The sequence below is a fragment of the Schistocerca gregaria genome, chromosome 10, assembly GCF_023897955.1.
Source record: "Schistocerca gregaria isolate iqSchGreg1 chromosome 10, iqSchGreg1.2, whole genome shotgun sequence".
NCBI classification, from domain to species: domain Eukaryota; kingdom Metazoa; phylum Arthropoda; class Insecta; order Orthoptera; family Acrididae; genus Schistocerca; species Schistocerca gregaria.
In genome coordinates, this window is record NC_064929.1 from 146,156,552 (window position 1) to 146,180,469 (window position 23,918).

General features: G+C 47.5%; 1 protein-coding gene and 1 pseudogene across 1 annotated transcript in view; both read right to left on the reverse strand.

Annotated features, from left to right (window-relative positions):
• Positions 1–23,918, reverse strand: part of LOC126293282 (disintegrin and metalloproteinase domain-containing protein 10-like) — a 458,016-nt gene that overhangs the window by 57,662 nt on the left and 376,436 nt on the right. Inside the window, 1 exon segment of the mRNA XM_049986404.1 lies at positions 1,730–1,996. Coding sequence (XP_049842361.1) covers positions 1,730–1,996 — 267 coding nt within the window.
• LOC126293842 (5S ribosomal RNA) lies at positions 5,978–6,095 on the reverse strand (annotated as a pseudogene).

The following is a 23,918-nucleotide window of genomic DNA, read 5'->3' on the forward strand; positions in this document are numbered from 1 at the left end:
GGAGGGGAGTGAGACAGGGTTGTAGCCTGTGCCCGATGTTATTCGTAAAGGAAACGAAAGCAGTGGTTGGGAAGGGAGTGAGACAGGGTTGTAGCCTGTCCCCGATGTTTTTCGTAAAGGAAACAAAAGAAAAATTCGGAGTAGGAATTAAAATCCATGGAGAAGAAATAAAGACGTTGAGGTTCGCCGATGACATTGTAGTTCTGTCAGAGACAGCAAAATACTTGGAAGAGCAGTTGAACGGGATAGACAGTGTCTTGAAAGGAGGGTAAGAGATGAACATCAACAAAAGCAAAACGAGGATAATGGAATGTAGTCGAATTAAGTCGGGTGATGCTGAGGGAATTAGATTAGGAAATGAGACACTTAATGTAGTAAAGGAGTTTTGCTATTTGGGGAGCAAAATAACTGATGATGGTCGAAGTAGAGAGGATATAAAATGTAGACTGGCAATGGCAAGGAAAGCATTTCTGAAGAAGAGAAATTTGTTAACATCGAGTATAGATTTAAGTGTCAGGAAGTCACTTCTGAAAGTATTCGTATGGAGTGTAGCCATGTATGGAAGTGAAACATAGACAATAAATAGTTAAGACAAGAGGAGGATAGAAGCTTGAGAAATGTGGTGCTAAACAAGAATGCTGAAGATTAGATGGGTAGATCATACGACTAATGAAGAGGTATTGAATAGGATTGGGGAGAAGAGGAGTTTGTGGCACAACTTGACTAGAAGAAGGGATCGGTTGGTAGGACATGTTCTGAGGCATCAAGGGATCACAAATTTAGTATTGGAGGGCAGCGTGGAGAGTAAAATATCGTAGAGGGAGACCAAGAGATGAATACTGTAGCGGGACTTTGCACTTCGCCGCGCTACACTCGTTCCCTCAGACATAAATTATACCGTCGCAGCGGTATGAGCGCTCGACGGCAGAGAAAATACTAAAATTGTAACTCTTTTTTTTCTATCCGTCTTTATTGTCTCTTGAGAGCGGAAGTTTAATGCAGACGTGATCTGATGACGAAAACAAACTTATTAATGTGTAGACATATTGTGGAAGTTGTTATGACATTTGGAGGAGGGAAGCAACGTAAAATAAACTGTGTTTAATATCAAGACGGTTTTGTATACATTAGAAATTCCTGGACAATGAAACTTATTGCAAGATTTCGGAGCAGAGTTTTCACGCAGAAATGAAGTAGGAGATTTTGAAGACCTGGAAGCCGCACGAAAGAAGACATGTTAACGTGGTAAAGAATGAACTCTTATCTACGCCATTTCCCCCTGTTAGTCACATTTGTTATTATCTGTCTTTTTTCAAATAATTTTTGTAGTGGAAATTGATTTGACGTTTGCTCAGAAACGCCACAAGGATCACCCCAACAGCAGCTTTTCCGAATCACGAAGTCCTATAAATTTTCTGTAATACGAAGTCCGATTTGCATTTCTTAGTTTCCCTTTTTTCCACGGTCATTAACGATTTTTTTTAAAAAAAACTTTTTGCTCACGATTTCTACCCACATTTTCAACCTTTTTTTGTTTTCTCCTCTTTTTTACTATCGACTACAGTACACTAAGCAGACTCAGAAGGATACAGGCTGCAGTGGGTAGTGGAAGCTCGCACAGGATAGAGCAGCATGGAGAGCTGCACCGAACCAGTCTCTCAGGAGTGGAGGCCACAACAAGAGCAGACGCGGCGCCTCGAGAGGCGTACGGAGAGGGGCGAGCACTGACCGGCCAGGTGTCCGTGGTAGAGGTGTGCGGTGTCGACGTGCAGCGGCTGCCCGGCGGAGCCCAGCACCTGCAGGCGGTCGCTGAAGGCGGCGGTGTCGCGGCGCAGGCGGAGCGGGAAGCGCCGGCCCCGGGCTTCGAACTCGATGCTCAGCGGGTGGACGCCGGGCCGCGGCGCCGAACGGCGGACGCGGGTGTGCGCCCGGTGCACCTCGGCGCGGTCGTAGCTCAGCGGCTCGTAGCGCGAGATGTACTCGTTCAGGCGCTCCGCTGCGGGCACACGGAGAACACACACACTCTACTAAAAAAAGGCGAGCACATAAAGTCCGCTGCCAATCACTTGCCACGGCCCCGCTGACAGCTGATACACTCTGTAGCGCTACAGCTACTCTACAGGCCATTAAAATTGCTACACCAAGAAGAATGTCAGAACACGAACGGGCATTCATTGGACAAATACACTCCTGGAAATGGAAAAAAGAACAGGTGGAAAAAAGAACCGATGTGTCAGACCCACCATACTTGCTCCGGACACTGCGAGAGGGCTGTACAAGCAATGATCACACGCACGGCACAGCGGACACACCAGGAACCGCGGTGTTGGCAGCATTTGTGCACCGCCGCCGTCAGTGTCAGAAAGTTTGCCGTGGCATACGGAGCTCCATCGCAGTCTTTAACACTGGTAGCATGCCGCGACAGCGTGGACGTGAACCGTATGTGCAGTTGACGGACTTTGAGCGAGGGCGTATAGTGGGCATGCGGGAGGCCGGGTGGACGTACCGCCGAATTGCTCAACACGTGGGGCGTGAGGCGATGTTGTCGCCAGTGGTCGGCGGAAGGTGCACGTGCCCGTCGACCTGGGACCGGACCGCAGCGACGCACGGATGCACGCCAAGACCGTAGGATCCTACGCAGTGCCGTAGGGGACCGCACCGCCACTTCCCAGCAAATTAGGGTCACTGTTGCTCCTGGGGTATCGGCGAGGACCATTCGCAACCGTCTCCATGAAGCTGGGCTACGCTCCCGCACACCGTTAGGCCGTCTTCCGCTCACGCCCCAACATCGTGCAGTCCGCCTCCAGTGGTGTCGCGACAGGCGTGAATGGAGAGACGAATGGAGACGTGTCGTCTTCAGCGAAGAGAGTCGCTTCTGCCTTGGTGCCAATGATGGTCGTATGCGTGTTTGGCGCCGTGCAGGTGAGCGCCACAATCAGGACTGCATACGACCGAGGCACACAGGGCCAACACCCGGCATCATGGTGTGGGGAGCGATCTCCTACACTGGCCGTACACCTCTGGGGATCGTCGAGGGGACACTGAATAGTGCACGGTACATCCAAACCGTCATCGAACCCATCGTTCTACCATTCCTAGACCGGCAAGTGAACCTGCTGTTCCAACAGGACAATGCACGTCCGCATGTATCCCGTGCCACACAACGTGCTCTAGAAGGTGTAAGTCAACTACCCTGGCCAGCAAGATCTCCGGATCTGTCCCCCATTGAGCATGTTTGGGACTGGATGAAGCGTCGTCTCACGCGGTCTGCACGTCCAGCACGAACGCTGGTCCAGCTGAGGCGCCAGGTGGAAATGGCATGGCAAGCCGTTCCACAGGGCTACATCCAGCATCTCTACGATCGTCTCCATGGGAGAATAGCAGCCTGCATTGCTGCGAAAGGTGGATATACACTGTACTAGTGCCGACATTGTGCATGCTCTGTTGCCTGTGTCTATGTGCCTGTGGTTCTGTTAGTGTGATCATGTGATGTATCTGACCCCAGGAATGTGTCAATAAAGTTTCCACTTCCTGGGACAATGAATTCACGGTGTTCTTATTTCAATTTCCAGGAGTGTATATTATATTAGAACTGCATTGCGACTACATTTTCACGCAATTTCGTTACATAGATCCTGAGAAAACAATACCCAGAACAACTACCTCTGGCCGTAATAAAGACCTTTATTCGGCTGGGCATTGAGTCAAACAGAGCTTGGACGGCGTGTACAGGTACAGCTGCTAATTTAGGTTCGACACGATACCACAGTTCATCAAGAGTAGTGACTGGCATATTGTGCCGAGCCATCTGCTCGGCCACCATTGACCGGACTTTTTCAACTGGTGAGAGAGTGCTGGCCAGGGCAGCATTCGAACATTTTCTGTATCCAGAAAGGCCCGTACAGGACCTGCAACGTGCGGTCGTGCATTATCCTGCTGAAATGCAGGGTTTCGAGAGCATCGAATGAACGGTAGAGCCACGGGTCGTAACACATCTGAAATGTAATGTTCACTGCCGTGCCGTCAATGCGAACAAGAGGTGACCGAGACGTGTAACCGATGGCATCCCGTATACCATCACGCCGGGTGATACGCCAGCATGGCTATGACGAATACACGCTTCCAATGTGCGTTCACCACGATGTCGCCAAACACGGATGCGACCACATGATGCTGTGAACAGAACCTGGATTCATCCGAAAAAATGACGTTTTGCCATTCGTGGAGCCAGGTTCGTCGTTGAGTACACCATCAGAGGCGCTCCTGTCTGTGATGCAGCGTCAAGGGTAACCGCAGCCATGGTCTCCGAGCTGATATTCCGTGCTACTGGAAACGTCGTCGAACTGTCGGTGCAGATAGCTTTTGTTTTGCAAACGTCACCATCTGTTGACTCAGGGATCGAGACGTGGCTGCACGTTACAGCCATGCGGATAAGATGCCTGTCATCTCGACTGCTAGGCCGTTGGGATCCAACACGGCGTACCGTATTACCCTCCTGAACCCACCGATTCCATATTCTGCTAACAGTCATTGGATCTCGACCAACGCGAGCAGCAATGTCGCGATACGATAAACCGCAATCGCGATAGGCTACAATCCTACCTTTATCAAAGCGGCTACAGTCCAACCTTTATCAAAGTCGGAAACGTGATGGTACGCATTTCGCCTCCTTATACGAGCATCACAACGACGTTTCACCAGACAACGCCGGTCAACTGCTGTTTGTGTATGAGTAATCGGTTGGAAACATTCCTCATGGTAGCACGTTGAAGGGGTCGCCACTGGCGCCAGCCGTGTTTGAATGCTCTGAAAAGATAATCATTGGCATATCACAGCATCTTCTTGCTGTCGGTGTAGCACCTCACCTTCGCGGTGTAGCAATTTTAATGGCCAGTAGTGATTTTGTACAAAACAAGGAATTCCACAAAAACAATTCTTTCTTTCATTAGATAAAGTTGTGCACATTATTATTAGTGTTGCTATTAATTTCACACTCACAAATTGATCTGAATTTAAAAATTTGTGAACACCCTTACGAGCCACCGCTGGCCATGTACCTGAGTCACTTTGAAGTGTAGGGCAGCTATCAACATAAGTTACTCGGCCTGCCATAATAACGTGTAGCTTAGTTTTTGAAGTGCTGTAAGCCGTTGTTGTGTGAGAGGACTTCCACAATCCCAAGATCACCTAACATCAGAGATAAAGACTCGCCGCGGTGCTTGCGTCTGTCTGTGTGTCGGCTTCGAGCAAAGTGTCAAGTACCCGCCCGTACACCCCATGCTTCGATTGCGAAACGCGGGCCGCAGTAGGGAACTGCTAATCCAGCTCAGCTACGTGAGAGTCGCTCCGCTTAAAAATAGAAGCGGTGAGCGGCGACGACGTCCAGATTCCTCGCCGACACCGGAGCTGACTCACGCCGGCGCTGGTCGCGTTCGCCACTTGCTGATCAGACGCAGCTATGAGTGGCACTGTGGCGGGCAGGGAGGCATCGGCTCCAGAAAGAAATCTTCACACGCGAAAGTAACTTCAGGTGTGCCGCGAGGTAGTGTTACAGAACCAATGTACACAAAGTGACTAGTCCAAAACTCAGCGGGACCGTTCACGGAGAAGCCGCAACCCTAGAAAATTGTAACGAGAGTCTGCAAGACCTCCTGGGGATCTGCGCTTGGGGCAGCGATAACATGTTGACAATTGTAACACACTCCGTGCACATAGACAGAAAGGCCCACTACTCGATTATTACACGATTCCGGAACAATCCTAGGAAGCAGTTTTTAGCACTCCGTCTTCAGGCCACGAGTGGCCAACCGGGACCATCCGACCGCCGTGTCATCCTCAGTGGAGGATGCGGATAGGAGGGGCGTGTTGTCAGCACATCGCTCTCCCGGTCATAAGATGGTATTCTTGACCGAAGCTACTACTATTCAGTCGAGTAGCTCCTCAATTGTCATCACGTGGCTGAGTGCACCCCGAAAAATGGCAACGGCGCATGGTGGCCAAGATGGTCACCCATCCAAGTGCCTGCCACGCCTGACAGCGCTTAACTTCGGTGATCTGACGGGAACCGGTGTATCCACTGCGGCAAGGCCGTTGCCTTGGAAGCAGTTAGCTCCACAAAACAGCTACCAGAATGCGTCCGGATCGACTTAAAGTGGAACGACAAAAAGAACTAATCGCAGGTAAGCGAAATACCGGCAGTATCATAACGAGGAGGAGGTGTGGGGTCGTTGGGGGACGGCGGTGGCATGGGGGGGTCTATTAAGCCACGGGTGCCACTTGCAGATGGGCCCCAAATGGTCTCCAAGATTTTCGGAAAACATTATCACCAGAATCAGTTGTGTACATTATATTACTATATTTCTTTCTGGACGAGTAGGGGTGCACCAATGAAGTGTCGTGCCTCGGGCGCCGATAAGAGGGGTGGGGGTGGGGCGGGGGGGGGGGGGCAATGAAGTGTCGTCCCAGGCGGCAGTTATGTTCGCTATCCCACTGAACACCAGAGCGAGGTTCATTCGAAAAATCTTCAATACGTGAAATCCATTTAAGATGGGTGCGGAAAAAGTTGTTACAAGTATTTGGGTCAACATTTGTAAATCTCTAATTCCTCTCTCTCTCAAACGCCACCCTATGGGGAGAGAGGAAGAGTTTTAGTTTTAGCGAATCAAAATTTACGAAGTATATAAGTATTTTTTATTTATCCGATACCATTTCCAACCAGGTGGACTGATAAGGTAAGGAATGAGGAGGTTCTACGCAGAATCGGAGAGGAAAGGAATATGTGGAAAACACTGATAAGGAGAAGGGACAGGATGCTAGGACATCTGCTAAGACATGAGGGAATGACTTGCATGGTACTAGAGGGAGCTGTAGAGCGCACAAACTGTAGAGGAAGACAGAGATTGAAATACGTGAAGCAAATAATTGAGGACGTAGGTTGCAAGTGCTACTCTGAGATGAAGAGGTTAGCACAGGAAAGGAATTCGTGGCGGGCCGCATCAAACCAGTCAGTAGACTGATGACAAAAAAAAAAAAAAACCATTTCCAAAATACGAAAATGAGAGCTTGGATTTTCTTGAATTACAGCGCCAACTACCAAGAATAAAAACAAATGTTTAAGACGAAAAGTACGTAGTTTTTCATATAGAATCTGATCTGCAATAAAAAGTGGGGGATCCCATTTGAAATTTTAAAGTTGCCACCGCCCCACCCCCAGAGCGATGGGGGCAGGCTAATTTTAGCACCAGTAAATGTCTCCCTCGAAAATAATCAAATTTGGATTCAGTGAAGCTTATTTCTGGAGTTATTCTGGTTTGTCAACTTAAAATTTACACCCTATATATAGGGCGAGTCAAAAGTCCTTGGACGCCATAAATTGGGAAGATTAAAAGGAAAATTGAAATGTGATGATGGGAACATAGGTTTGATGTCGGGCCGCAACGTTTGTAGTGAATGTCATTCATGGCCGCCATCTTGAATTCCGCCATTTTTTTTTTTATGGGAAGGGGGGTGTATGACACATCAAATAACACTCGTTTGAGCTCTGGAATTTAGTTGAGTGATTTGTTTTTGTCTATCTTGTACAGTTTAGAGGTTATTGTTGGGAAATTACCTTCATACCGACTGCTACAACACATGTTCTACGTGTTGTCCATCCCGTGCAGTGCACATCTGTACTCACGGCAACCACTCTGACTCCACACGGAGGAGAGTGTCTCCTGCAATTTGGTCACAGGCGTGTTGTATGCGTTCCTCCAGGTGTCTCAAATCACGGATGCTCTCAGCATACACTATCTGCTTGAGATGTCCCCATAGAGAAAAATCAAGGTAATTTTGAACATTAATAACTTCTAAACCGTACAAGGTAGACAAAAACAAATTAAACCATTAAATTCCAGAGTTAAAGCGAGTGTTATTTGATGTGTCATACACCCCCATTCCCATTTTTTTTAAATGACTTGAATCCAAAATGGCGGATTTCAAGATGGCGGCCATGAATCACCTTCACTCCAAAAGCTGCGGCCCCACGTCAAACCCATGTTCCCATCATCACTTTTCAATTTTCTCTTTAATCTCCCAAGTTATGAAGGTGTCCAAGGACTTCTGACTCGCCCTGTATATAATTCATGTTACACACTTCTAGAGGGTGTTGAGGTGACTTAGTAGCTCAAGTTTTACATAGGAACCCACGTCCGGAAACGTCATCCAGCCACGCTACAGAGCGTTAAAGTCATATGCGCCAGTACCTGTAACTGTATGTATATACAGGGTGATTCCGTGATGATGCTAGAGACTTTCTAGCATGATGTCTCGATTTGAGGTAACGACCCTTGGATCAGAAGCGAACGAGTCCGAAGTTGCAAGCGAAAATTGTTCTGATACCTCTGACAGTGGAATACATGTACCAGAACTGTAGTTTCTACGGTTGTTGGGTCGCCAACTCCCGGAGACTGTAGTATGGTCCAAAGCAAGAAAAAAACGTCCACCTAATCATGGGCTCTAAAATTCATATTTGAGGAGCTATGAGCACTGGTTCATCTTCGCTGCTGTCGTGATGATGATGGTGGTGATGATGATTGCTGTGTGGGGTGCTCAACTGCGCGGTTACCAGCGCCCGTACCAAGTCACAACCTTTGCTCAGTCCAAACTCGCCACATTCATGAATGGTGATGAAATGATGAGGACAACAAAAACACCCAGTCATCTCGAGGCAAGTGAAAATCCCTGACGCACCCGGAAATCGAGCCCAGGACCCGGTACTCGGGAAGCGAGAACGTGACCGCGAAACCACGAGCTGCTGTGTGGACTCGCTGCTGTAAACACATCTCCTCTACTGAACAAGTGCTCACAGCTACACTCCTGGAAATGGAAAAAAGAACACATTGACACCGGTGTGTCAGACCCACCATACTTGCTCTGGACACTGCGAGAGGGCTGTACAAGCAATGATCACACGCACGGCAGAGCGGACACACCAGGAACCGCGGTGTTGGCCGTCGAATGGCGCTAGCTGCTCAGCATTTGTGCACCGCCGCCGTCAGTGTCAGCCAGTTTGCCGTGGCATACGGAGCTCCATCGCAGTCTTTAACACTGGTAGCATGCCGCGACAGCGTGGACGTGAACCGTATGTGCAGTTGACGGACTTTGAGCGAGGGCGTATAGTGGGCATGCGGGAGGCCGGGTGGACGTACCGCCGAATTGCTCAACACGTGGGGCGTGAGGTCTCCACAGTACATCGATGTTGTCGCCAGTGGTCGGCGGAAGGTGCACGTGCCCGTCGACCTGGGACCGGACCGCAGCGACGCACGGATGCACGCCAAGACCGTAGGATCCTACGCAGTGCCGTAGGGGACCGCACCGCCACTTCCCAGCAAATTAGGGACACTGTTGCTCCTGGGGTATCGGCGAGGACCATTCGCAACCGTCTCCATGAAGCTGGGCTACGGTCCCGCACACCGTTAGGCCGTCTTCCGCTCACGCCCCAACATCGTGCAGCCCGCCTCCAGTGGTGTCGCGACAGGCGTGAATGGAGGGACGAATGGAGACGTGTCGTCTTCAGCGATGAGAGTCGCTTCTGCCTTGGTGCCAATGATGGTCGTATGCGTCTTTGGCGCCGTGCAGGTGAGCGCCACAATCACCGTCATCGAACCCATCGTTCTACCATTCCTAGACCGGCAAGGGAACCTGCTGTTCCAACAGGACAATGCACGTCCGCATGTATCCCGTGCCACCCAACGTGCTCTAGAAGGTGTAAGTCAACTACCCTGGCCAGCAAGATCTCCGGATCTGTGCCCCATTGAGCATGTTTGGGACTGGATGAAGCGTCGTCTCACGCGGTCTGCACGTCCAGCACGAACGCTGGTCCAACTGAGGCGCCAGGTGGAAATGGCATGGCAAGCCGTTCCACAGGACTACATCCAGCATCTCTACGATCGTCTCCATGGGAGAATAGCAGCCTGCATTGCTGCGAAAGGTGGATGTACACTGTACTAGTGCCGACATTGTGCATGCTCTGTTGCCTGTGTCTATGTGCCTGTGGTTTTGTCAGTGTGATCATGTGATGTATCTGACCGCAGGAATGTGTCAATAAAGTTTCCCCTTCCTGGGACAATGAATTCACGGTGTTCTTACTTCAATTTCCAGGAGTGTATTTACGTACGCAGTCGGAGCCCATATTTGCTAGACTTTTTCCTCTTGTTGTGGTCCAAACTACCACCTCTAGATATTGACTAGCCTACAATCCTAGCAACAACAGCAAAAAAAAATGGTCCCAATGGCTCTGATCACTATACGACTTAACTTCGGAGGTCATCAGTCCCCTAGAACTCAGAACTACTTAAACCTAACCAACCTTAGGGCATCACACACATCCATGCCCGAGGCAGGATTCGAACCTGCGACCGTAGCGGTCACGTGGTTCCAGCCTGTAGCGCCTAGAACCGCACGGCCACCCCGGTCGGCCAACAACAGCACCAGTCCACTGTCAATCAGAACGATTTTGAATTTCTGATGGGAATCGGCGAGAAGCCACTAGTAATGAGGATAATTGGCAAGGGGCACAACGTTAGTAGTGTGTGGACAAGTTGAGTATTTGGGTCTGACGGGACGTGTGCTTGGGTTGTGGGTGCAGATGCGATGACAACTGTGTCCAGGCTGTTAGTGGACAGCGCATCTGCCTAGTAAGAATGTGAACCCAGTTGAGCACAAATTTTCAACTTTCCCCAATGTCTGCATTTCCTTTCCGTCTGAGACAAGGAAGTTACTCGTGCCTCAAGAAGAGGGCTTAAGAACACAGCCGAGCCTGCTTGGTCAGAGCCACAGGTGGACTGGATAAGCCGTGCGTGCCAAACGCCAGCGCCTGATCGATGTCCGGAACATCCCCACTACTTGTTCCGAACGCCTCAGCCGTCGCACCGAATTTCCCGGGAGCCAGCGCGGGCCAGTCACGGAAACCTTCCGGGAAGTCCCCGTGCCTGGCAAGTTGCGCACGCTTCGCTGAAAAACCCATCACCCCTGTCACGGGGAGAGGGCCGCGTTCTTCATCGTACTGCAGCGCGCTTCTGCGAATACGGTGACTGCATGCGCCCAAGTACGGTATCGACACGGCTTCCGCGTACTCCGAAGGCGGCCTTCACACGAAAGGAACTTGCACCAGCGGACCTTGTTCACACGGGAGTGCCATCAGTCAACGTAAGACTAGCCGTGCTGCCAAAGCGGAGCAAAGACTGACAACTTGCTTCAAATCAACAAAAGTGTAAGACTGTGCACTTCACAAAATGGAAGAAAAGCATAGTACAGTATGCTATGACCACAAGATCACGCCACACGGCTATACAGGAACTCGAGACACTCGAACAATCCTTTCATCCTCACTCTGGAAAACTGATCGCAACCATAGGTGGAAGGATAAGCGGCCAAAGACACTACTAGCTAGGGCATAACCAGTTATGGCAAGCTAACATACACCAACAAGCGACAAACGTCGGCAAGCCCCTACATATCAGCAACGTTGACTGGAAATTACCAGCTGCCATCAGAGACGACTAACAGGCCACAGCAGGGAAACCGACGAGCTCTCCCACTCACTCACTCACTCACTCACTCACACACACACACACACACACACACACACACACACACACACACACACAAATCGCCAAAAAAAAAAACAACGTTCAAATGTGTGTGAAATCTTATGGGACTTAACTGATAAGGTCATCAGTCCCTAAGCTTACACACTACTTAACCTAAATTAGCCTAAGGACAAAAACATACACCCATACCCGAGGGAGGACTCGAACCTCCGCCGGGACCAGCCGCACAGCCCATGACTGCAGCGCCCCAGACCGCTCGGCTAATCTCGCTTGGCAAATCGTCAACATCACCCTACACTGTGCATCCGATATATATCGGACACAAAAACGATGATAAACCTAACTGTTGCAGGTTTCTGACGCTGATCGAGATTCAGGACCGGGCACACAGCGGCAGCCTCCGAGCAACACAACCGCAGAACGTTAAAGCTATCGACATGCATGATACCCACTACTATGAAAGTCTACTCTTGCATGACCTATCGCAGGCAGCGAGACATCCGCTACTGCTCTTACCACCCGACCTAACTATCGCAGAGGTTTTCTTCCCTTGGCTCTTGCCTTGGCACTTTTTTTTCTCTGCCCTTCAAACCGTTACCCTTCGATCGACTTGGATCCAATCTATCTCCAGATGAGCTCGTATCAATGGTTAACTTTAACCAGAGCTAAGCAAACATCGCAGTACCCGCATCTTTGCGACACTTCACTCTAGTGAGAACTAACCCTTATGCAGAGATGGCAGTAGACTTTTTGAGGTGTGGGCGTGGAGGGGCTCCACCTATAAAAAAAAATCGAAACTAGATCACCATTCAGCTTCCGAAGCAGCCAACTGACAGAAGCACTCAGTTGTAACAATTTGTAGCGATATGAACTGGAACGGTTGCATACGCTTAGCACGCAGGTGCCAGACTCCGGTTCACTGCTAGGATACTGGAAAATCAGTATACGGAAAGACCGCTGACAAATCACTGGTGTTACCCAATCTAGAATGTTGCTCAAGTGTCTGGGACCACACCAAATGGGACTGACATGGGACAGCGGAAATATGCAGTGATGGGAAGCTGTGGCTAACTTGTTTGAGCTATGGGCGACCGTCACGGAGAGGCCGTAAAAAAACTAAGTATCACTCCCGTACAGACCACGAAAATATGAGTATTCACGATAAACAAAAATTCTACAAAAATTAGAGACTGTCACAAGCTGCGACATCGTCGCGAAAAAACAGTGACCCGTATACGTAATAAGTTTCCTTTAATTTACGTCTATGGTCACAAACTTTTCGTTAACAGATTACCGGTTTCGGTCTTTAATGGCCATCATCAGATCTGCAGCAAAAATGGGAACAACATAAATACACTCGCAAACTGTATACAGCTTAAGAACAATACATAGACCATACATAATGAAAAGCACTTCTGACAAATATATCCATTTGTGCGCTTTAAGTATGAAGAGGCATACCTGTTTCATAAAAACAAACTCCTGATGTACTGCAGCCATAGTGGCATCGTCAGATGTTAAATGCGGGATCAGCACCAGCATCGTCAAATACGTATAGATAACATCGTATGCCCGAGTCATGTTGTAAATAGCACTACTGTTTAAAACACGCAGCTGTACAGTAGCCACACGATGTTTGTGTTGTAAGTTCACCAGATGTCGCTAATGTCGGTATACACTAGTTTTCAATAATTAATTGAAACAGCAAAAATGAAGGGGGATACTATAGTTGAAGTCTGTAATAAGCTTATAGCGTATAAAAGGCATTACAGTAATAAAAAGCAATAAAAATAAGAACACGACAAAAGTAACATATTTAAAGCGCAAATATGTAAATTTTGTCAGTACCACTTTTCATTATGGTCTATGTATTGTTCTTAAGCTGTATACAGTTTGCGAGTGTATTATTGTTTTCCCATTGTTGCTACAGATCTGATGATGGTCGTTAAAGACCGACCGGTAATCTGTTAAGAAAAAGTTGGTGGCCATAGACGTAAATTAAAGGAAACACATTAGAGACTTATTTAAAGAATTAAACTTCACGCCAAAGACTTTCAGGCACCTCAGTGTTTACAATGTCATATCTCTTGAGAAATCCACTAAGGAGACAGAAGTCGTGGGATACCTCCTTAATATCGTGTCGGATCTCACTTTGCCCAGAGTACTGCAGCGACTCGATATGGCATGGACTCAACAAGTCCTCGGAAGTCCCCTGCAGAAATACTGAGCCATTCTGCCTCTATAGCCGTCCATAATTCCGAAACTGCTGCGAACAATGTTCCAATGTATGTGAGTTCCTAAGGGACCAAACTGCTGAGGTCATAGGTCCCTAGATTTACACACTACTCAAACTAACTTACGCTAAGAACAACACACCCACCCATGCCCGAGGGAGGAGTTGAACTTCCGGCGGGAGGGGCCGCGCAATCCGTGACATGGCGCCTCAAACCGCACGGGCACTCCGCACGGCGAAAGTGTTGCCAGTGCAAGATGTTGTACACGAATTGATCTCTCCATTGTGTCCCGTAGAAGTTCGACGGGTCTCATGTCGGGCGATATGGCTACCCAAAGCATTCACTCAAAGTGTCCAGAACGTTCCTCCAACCAATCGCTAACAACTATGGCTCGATGACACGGTGCACAGTCATCTACAAAGATTCCATCATTGTTTGGGAACATGACATCCATGAACGCCGGCAAATGGTCTCAAAGTAGCAGACCATTTCCAGTCAATGATCTGTTCGGCTGGATCAGAGGACCCGGTCCGTCCCATGTAAACACACCTCAGCCACCACCAGCTTCCACAGTGCCTTGTTGACAGCTTGCGTCCGTCGCTTCGTGGGGTTTGCGCCACACTTGATCCCTACCACCACCTCTTACCAACTCAAATTGGGACTCCTCTGACCAGACCAACGTTTACCAGTCGTCTAGGGTCACACCTGATATGGTCACGAGCCCAGGAGAGGCGCTGCACGCGACATCGTGCTGTTAGCAAAGGCGATCGTGTCGGACGGTAAGTTGGACCTTCAAGGCCTGTTCGGACGGTTTCTGTTTTTTTGTGTGTAAAAAAAGGGGCATGTTTTGTGATAGCAAACTAAACATTTAGTGCAAATAATCCGCTTGAGCTTCTCCGTAGGAAAAGGCAAGTAACCTTTAGAAAAAGCAAATAAAAAGGTTTTTTTTTTTAACGAAGTGCCAAATTTCGTTACTGGGATGAAAATAGGAAACGCAATGGGGACGTAGTAAGCAACATCGCTATATGTATTATAATAGACCAAACCCTTGACAATAGCGATACAGCCCAGTATTTGAACGCAAACCAGTGATCGCAGTAACAATAGCAGGCTGTTAACTTGGTTGCTGTTCTAACTACCTTCGTACACGGAAGCTAAACGCACTGCACACAGCACTCACTCTCAACAATATCACCGAGCGAGGAGCGCAGTGGTTAGACACTGGACTGGCATTCCGGAGGATGACGGTTCAATCCCGCGTCCGGCCATCATGATTTAGGTTTTCCGCTGTCTGGCCTCCTTCGCCAAGCAACCCAACAATATTACGGACGGCTCGCGCGTGTAAACATTTTTCACCAAAGGAGCACGGACGATATAAGGCCTCCCTACCTTAATGCCCCCTAGATGGAGTTGGCGACTCAAGTGCAATCGGGAAAGGATCGGAAAACCTTGCTAGGGGAATGGAGTACCTCAAGGTCACACACGAAGTTCCTTCAGACATATGCAGTGCGTGCACGAGCGTTCTCTTGTTGGAAAATGGTAGCAGAATAATGTCTCATGAGCGAAAACACACAGTGTTGCAGAAGCCACCTGTGACGTGACCAAGTGCCGAAGGGCCTTTGCTGAACGGATTCCGGGGACATTCCTACGACAGAAGGGTGCCTCAACATTACGCACAAAGTTCCTAGCGACGTATGTAGTGCCTGTACGAGCATTGTCATCTTCGAAAACAGCACCAGGACACTTGTCTCACGAGGGGAAACAAATGAGGACGCAGGAAGTCTGCGACGTGACCAAGTGTAAACGTACCTTAGCTGGACGGACTAGGGGGAACTTTCGTCGCCGTCTCCCCGATTGTGTTTATCTGCGGAAGCGCTCGCTTTCGAGGCATTAAATCGAAGAGACGAGGAAAAAGTCTGGCGGCGTCTGTGTTGCACGCCTGGAGCGCGCGCCTAACAAGTCTCCGCGGCGACGGGAGAGATGCTCTGAAAGTTTTCTCCCTGGCTGCGGCGGAGGTGGCGCGGAGCTGCGAAGAAGGCTCTCAAAGTTAGCGCCGCGATTATAACAACGGTCTCTAACGCCGAGCGACGCCGGGGCAGTGGCTGGAGGAAGTTGTAGCGGGCAGGGTTTCGCGATCGCGCGGTATTGAGAGTTTGGGCGTCTTCAGATAAAAGGGCAGGAGAGAGAGAGAGAGAGAGAGAGAGAGAGAGAGAGAGAGACCACGGCGGAATTCCGCGCAGCGTTCCAGTTAGCAAACTCGCAGGAATCTGACTGGGCCTTCCGCTTATTCACCTGTCGCTTCCGAATTAGCATCCCCTCACCCCAGGTTGAGCGCAGACGGTTGGCTGGAACGCATACTGAGCTCTGTGTTTAGCGCCGATGTGGAATGATGCAGCACGCTTTGTTTTGCAATCCAGTACTAACCACCGACCGCAGAACAATGCCGATATCAGAGTTCGTAGGAGCGTTTCTGAACGCTTCAGTCTGGGACCGCGCGACCGCTACGGTCGCAGGTTCGAATCCTGCCTCGGCCATGGATGTATGTGGTGTCCTTAGGTTAGTAAGGTTTAAGTACGAGGGTAATCCCAAAAGTAAGGTCTCCTATTTTTTTTATAAGGACATAGACGTGTTTATTTCTACAATGGTTTACACCAGTTTACAGGTTGAAATAAAAAGAATGGCTCTGACCACTATGGGACTTAACTCCTGAGGTCATCAGTCCCCTAGAACTTAGAACTACTTAAACCTAAGTAACCTAAGTACATCACACACACCCATGCCCGCGGCAAGATTCGAACCTGCAACCGTAGCGGTCGCACGGTTCCAGGCTGTAGCGCCTAGAACCGCTCGGCCACCCTGGCCGGCTACAACTTGAACATTTAGCTATTTTTCGACATAGTCACCATTTCCGTCGATGCCTTTTTGTAGACGCTGTGGCAGTTTGTGTATGCCCATGTCATTCCAGCCCGCCGCCATGCTGTTTCTCGACTCAATTGTCACGGATGACGAAACCTGGGCGTACCACTTTACACCTGAGACCAAGCAACAATCACGCCAGTGGCGGCATCCTTCTTTGCCAAAGCCGCGGAAATTCAAACAAACACAGTCTGTCGGTAAAGACTTGACAACCGTGTTTCGGGATCGGAAAGGGGGTATTGTTGGTCGACTTCATGCCCACTGTGACTCTGAAAAAACTCAAACGGGCAATTCAGAAGCGGAGAAGAGGAATGTTGAGCAAGGGCGTACACATTCTCCATGACAACGCTCGCCCACACATCGCTCGGCAAACCGTTGCTCTCCTGCAACAGTTTCAGTGGAACATAATCACCCACCCACCCTATGGTCCTGACTTGGCGCCCAGTGACTATCACCTGTTCCCTAGGTTAAAAGAACATTTGGCCGGAAATCGATTCAGCTCCGACGAAGAGGTGAAAGAAGAGGTTTATAACTTTCTGAACAGCATGGCGGAGAGCTGGTATGACATGGTCATACAAAAATTGTCACAGCATCTACAAAAATGCATCGACACAAATGGTGATTATGTCGAAAAATAGCTAAATGTTCAAGCTGTAAAGTGATGTAAACCATTGTAGAAATAAACAGGTCTATATATATAAAAACAGGAGACCTTACTTTTGGGATTACCCCCGTAGTTCTAAGTTGTAGGTGACTGATGACCTCAGATGTTAAGTTCCATAGCGCTCAGAGCCATTTGAACCGTTTGATCAGAGTTCCTCGATAAGATCGACGCTAACTTCTTGCCACAACCCCATTCACTGCTGGGCCATTCTCCCATCTCCAATTACTAACACTCAGTCGCACCACAGATTTAAACTATATGCAGTATTACCGTTATTGAATAAGATCCCAGATTACGGAGTATCGAGCCAGAGATGTGATCGGATTCAGGACGTCCTTGCAAACAGAACGCAACACATTGCCCTTGACGCAAATCGACACATGTGAAGCTATTTTCTGCGACACATCAATGGCGGATTACAGGGCCGTTACTGTATATGATTTTGTGCATATCGTCCGAAGCTCCATGAAACCGATTCCACAAAGAATCCAGCTCCCTCGCATAAAACTGCTTCAAATGTGTCACTAATTTACAATTGAGTTGTGTGTAAATTATCTGAAGTTAAGCAAATAAGCGATACAAAATTTAGGAAAGGTTTGAAATTATGATTATAATGTCTTAGAAGCCATAATGCTCTCATTATGGCTGGCCGGAGTGGCCGAGCGGTTCTAGGCACTTCAGTCTGGAACAGCGCGACCGCTACAGTCGCAGGTTCGAATCCTGCCTCGGGCATGGATGTGTGTGATGTCCACAGAAGTTAAGTCCCATAGTGCTCAGAGCCATTTGAACCATTTGCTCTCATCATGAAACACTAAATGAATGTAGTCTGCGTAATTTGCGCTCCATTTTAAGCGAGTTTCCCACGCATATCAATACAATGCCAAGAAAAACATTTCTGAAGAAGAGAAATTTGTTAACATCAAAATGGTTCAATTGGCTCTGAGCACTATGGGACTTAACAGCTATGGTCATCAGTCCCCTAGAACTACTTAAACCTACCTAACCTAAGGACATCAAACAACACCAAGCCATCACGAGGCAGAGAAAATCCCTGGCCCCACCGGGAATCGAACCCGGGAACCCGGGCGTTGGAAGCGAGAACGCTACCGCACGACCACGAGATGCGGGCTTTGTTAATATCGAGAATAGATTTAAGTGTCAGGAAGTACTTTCTGAAAGAATTTGTATGGTGTGTAGCCATGAACGGAGGTGAATCACGGACGATGAACAGTGTAGACAAGAAGAGAATAGAAGCTTTTGAAATGTAGTGCTACAGAAGAATGTTCGAGATTAGATGGGTAGATCACATAACTAATGAGGAAGTATTGAATAGGATTGGGGAGAAGAGAAATTTGTGGCACAACTTGAGTAAAAGAAGGGATCGGTTGGTAGGACACGTTCTGAGGCATCAAGGGATCGCCAATTTAGTATTGGAGGGCAGCGTGGAGGGTAAAAATCGTAGAGGGAGACCAAGAGATGAATACACTAAGCAGATTCGGAGGCATGTAGGTAGCTGTAGTTACTGCGGCAACAACTGTGCAGCGCACGCGATGACTCATTGACGTCGGTAACACCGTACGGAGCTATTCCTGGAAGCCACAAGGCGATCGTGAAACTGCTGCCAAATAATGTGACTTTTCATAAAACGATGGATCACACTCCTCGTCATACCCAGCAAAAATGATTCGCTTTCTGATAGTACATTCACAGCTGAGATTTTTACTTTTTTTTTGCGAAGCCGGTACACCACCTATTAAACTGGTAACAAGTTTCGGTTTTCCGATCATGAAAGTGGAAAATCCCAAACACGCACCGCCGGGAATGTTTGTTGTTTTTCGCGACACCGGTGAATTACGGAGATCATTTCAGCGCAGCTGGCGTGTTCATTACGTCGCGTTCGAATGCATTAACCAGCTATTGACAAGTTTCAACAGCGGCAACCTTTTACTGCATTTAAAAAGGGAATTATCAGTCGCATCTTTAATGAGAGCATTCATACAATGTTAACTGCGTTATATGACATCCAGTCCACCGCTTCGAAACACGACTAAAAAGAACTGTGATGCCCTACATAAAAATCGACAATATTAAAAAAAAAGTGAAACATACGAGCTGCTGTTTGTACAATAAATTAACACAGAAGCACAGGCCAAAATAGTGAGTCACCTCCCTGCTAAATTCATTTGGTCCGCCAATGAGAAACTCTCCGCTTTTTCTCACGACCATGTGCACCCTACTTTCCCTCTTTTGCCTCATTTAACAAAAAAAAATTGCTCTGAACACTATGGGACTTAACTTCTGAGGTCATCAGTCCCCTAGACTTAGAACTACTTAAACCTAACTAACCTAAGGACATCACATACATCCATGACGGAGGCAGGATTCGAACCTGCGTCCGTAGCGGTCGCGCGGTTCCAGACTGTAGCGCCTAGAACCGCTCGGCCACTCCGGCCGACCTCATTTTAAATGTTATTACTTTTTAAGCCTCCAAAATAACGAAATCAGTTACTTTAGAGGAATGTGGAGGTTGTCTGTGCCGTATGAAGAGTTAGAAAGAAATTACTTTTTTGAGGGAATTGAAAAAAAATGATATCCAGCTACACAAAATCCATTGTAGCAAAAGAAACTTAATTGTAAAATACTACTTTTTATTAAAAACATTATAATTTATGTAGGTTCTTTTCGGTAACACCGACTCCACGAAGAGAGAAAGAACCTAAATTTATCGCCTAGGTAGTTCAAGAAACTTATGGATGCCGAAGTTTACTGGAATACGCTTCCTGGGGCTCTAAAGAAGACGCCGATAAAAATACAAGGAGCAACAGGTTACCTACAAATTGTATAGAAACCAGTCTGCAGTTCTAAACAGTCGAAGGAAATGAAAGAAAAGCAAGTCTTGAGAAGGGAGAGAAACAAGGTTGTAGACTATCCCCCATGTTATTGAATTTCTTCACTAAGCAAGCTGTGAACGGAACAAAGGAGAAATTTGGAAAGAGAATTCAAGTTCAGAAAGAAAACATAAAGCGTCTTTGAATGAACATACCGCCATTGGACTGTACTGTTGTTTATTTAATCACGACCCAGGTTTCGGCCTTTTATGTAATTTTCAGGTGATCCAGTTTATATCATTAACGTATATTGCAGCACAAGAAGCTGAAAACTGGGCATAAATTAAGAAAAAGTTTGACTCCCCCATGACATGCGAGATGTCGGATCTGACATTTACGAATTTTTGAGCTTGTGTGCTGCAATATATATACATGAACTCAATAACTGAAAATGACATAAAAGACAGAAACCTGGGTCGTAATTAAACAAAAAACGATCCAGTCAAATGGCGGTGTCCTCATTGAAAAATTATTGTATGAGTGTTGTTCAGCAACATCAAAACTTAAGAAATAAAAACTTACGTCGTTTGCTGATGACATTGTAATTCTGTCATAGCTGATTAAGGACTTCGAAGAGCAGTTGAATGGAACGGATAGTGTCCTGAAAGGAGGTTCTAAGATAAACATCAACTAGAGCAAATTAAATCAGTGGTCGCTGAGGGAAGTTCACTAGGAAATTATACACTGCACGTAGTAGAGGAGATTTGCCGTTGCGGCACCAAAATAACTTACGGCTTCCGGAGTAGAGAGAATATAATAAAATGTAGACTGGCAACAGCAAGAAAAGTATTTCTGGAGAAAAAAAAAACGTGTCAACATCGACTTTAAATATAAATGTTACGAAGCTTATTCTTAAGGTATTTATCTGGAGTGTAGCCTTGTACAGGAGGGAAACTTGGACGATAAGGAGTTCTGACGACAAGACGAGAGAAACTGGTGCTTCCAAAGAATACTGGGGATCGGATGCGAAGAACCTATAGTCCATAGAATGGTACTACATAAAATTAGGAAGAAAACACATTTATGGCACAACCCGACTAAAAGAAAGGATCAGATCGCACAGCACATTCTAAGGCATCTAAGAATCGTTAATTTGGTAGTGGACAGCACGGGATGCAGTAGCGTGGAGAGCTGCATTAAACCAGCCTTCGAAGTAAAGACAACAACAATAATAACAACACCATACATTAGCGGTATTAATCTATACTTCATGTAACGGAATTCCGTCAGCGGCAACCTCTACTGCGAATGCACTGGTGTGGCCAGGACGTTCGGCAGAGATTGGAGAGAAACCACGGCTCGATCTTCATTGACTGAACGTATGTGCGTGCTAATGGCAGCGGTGTAATGACGCGTGCGGGCTGCGACACGACATACAGCGCCTGAGCATTGCACCTCTACTGCTCCGCAAAGCGTGCAAGCACGGTGGGTTGCATAACCCGCCGCCGGCAGGCGAACACTGTGCTGGCTGTATTCAGCTGGTCTAGTCTGGTCTGATGCTATCCGCTACGTTTCCATGCGCACAGCCGCTACTGCCGGTATTTAATCAAAACTGTTGAAGCAACAAGGCGTGCACACGGTTCTGCTACCCCGTACCCCCCACCCACCCACACTCTGAGAGAGAGAGAGAGAGAGAGAGAGAGAGAGAGAGAGAGAGAGAGAGAGAGAGAGAGAGAGGGGGGGGGGGAGGGGGGATGCTTAGAGGAACTGGAAGTCTGACCGGAAATATGAGGTGAAGTTGAAAGTTTTCGGCACTGGTAAGTATAAAACATTTTGTGCACTTTATATTGTTGTATGTAGCTATCGGTAGTGGCTGTTGGGATCCTCCGGAACAGAGCTCAATCCTCGGAGCAAGGGGCGGAACGTGAGGTTAAAAGGCTTATTCACACGATAGTAAGGCAATTATTTGGTGGTGCGTGTGTGTATGAGCACCGTAGTTGTGCAAACGACACATTTCAGTGCACAGTTTAAGTGAATTAGGCTGAGTTGTGTGACGTTCCGACTAGATCTACCGTAAGTGCGCCTTTTTATTACCGCCTGCAACGTAATAAAGACAGCGCGATGCTGCGAAAATGTCCGCTAAACGAGCGAATTACAGCTTTTAGAGGGAGCGTACCCTTGTATAAATTTATTTGAAAAATTGCTATAGTAAGTTGCTGACCGCCACGCAGTAATTCGACACGCCGGGGAACGTTACTACCTGCTCGTATGCAGCGTGAACTGTGACAGCAAACTGAGAATGCTCGGACGCCACAGCTGTTTAATTAAGATATCAGATACATTGTAAGACACCAGTCTTCGCACTCCATATCCGTAACCTGAATGACGTAATGATACTGGTTGTGCCAAGTCGGATTATTTGATTGATGCTGCTATTAACTGAATCTGAGGTAAAGAAAGAATAGGTAGAATTTAGGAGGCACGTAGTGTCCTTCATGATTCTAATGGCTCTAAGCACAAAGGGACTTAACATCTGAATTCATCATTCCCCTAGACTTATAACTACTTAAACCTAACTAACCTAAGGACATCACACCCATCCATGCCCGAGGCACGATTCGAATCTACGACCGTAGTAGCAGCGCGGTCCCGGACTGAAGCGCCTAGAACCGCTGTACTTAGTGGTTTCTCAGAAAATATTCCTAGTTATCTGTTCCGCAAATCTACTGTTTTAATTTTACAAGTTGTGACCATTGTGGTAAGAGCTAAGAATGTTTTTTTCTTTTTTTTACGAATTTCGCCATCTACGGCTTTTTAGCCTTTCTTTTCCTGACTCCTTCACTTATCTTTCTCTCTTCCTCGGAAATGTAATGTGTGGACCACCTCATAAGTGGTTTCTCTTCAAATGATTTTATGCAGCTGACTTTGCCTCTGAATCCTTCCCTGTTTTGGATCATCTCTAGCGTAATCCCAGTTTATTGACCATTTCTTTTGACCACTTCAACCCACTAAGATGTGCACTTCAATGATGTACTGTAATTGAAGATCTTTTTGCGCTACCGGCGTCCGTCCATTCGTGGTAGGTGCCCATAAAATTTCGTTTCCACACTGTGTCTGTTAATTTTTCGGTGTACTTGTAGAGATCCTGATTTTCCTATTCTCCCAAATTGCATCAGTAGTCTTCTGAGATCCTATAATTCCCGTGGAACTTTCTTCCCTTCCAACTGTCCCTACGAATGTATTAATCTATCAGAACTAAGTTTTTTTCTTAAGAAAAGAGTGAGATGTGATACACTGAGTGTTTATTATTCTGAGACTATGCTAATTCCTATCTGAGATTAGAACTTCGTTACGACAGGAAGCATTACCTGATGGCCGGGCTCAGTGGCCGAGCGGTTCTAGGCGCTCAGTCCGGATACGCGCGACTGCTACGGTCGCAGGTTCGAATCCTGCCTCGGGCATGGATGTGAGTGATGTCCTTAGGTTAGTTAGGTTTAAGTAGTTCTAAGTTCTAGGGGACTGATGACATCAGACCTTAAGTCCCATAGTGCTCAGAGCCATTTGAACCATTACCTGATGTTTGAAGACAGTTGAACATTTAGGGCCACTATTATGCTTTCAAACAATTATCGATTACGCATTATCGGAGATTTTGTGTGCCGGGTCCCTTTATGGCGTACGTTTC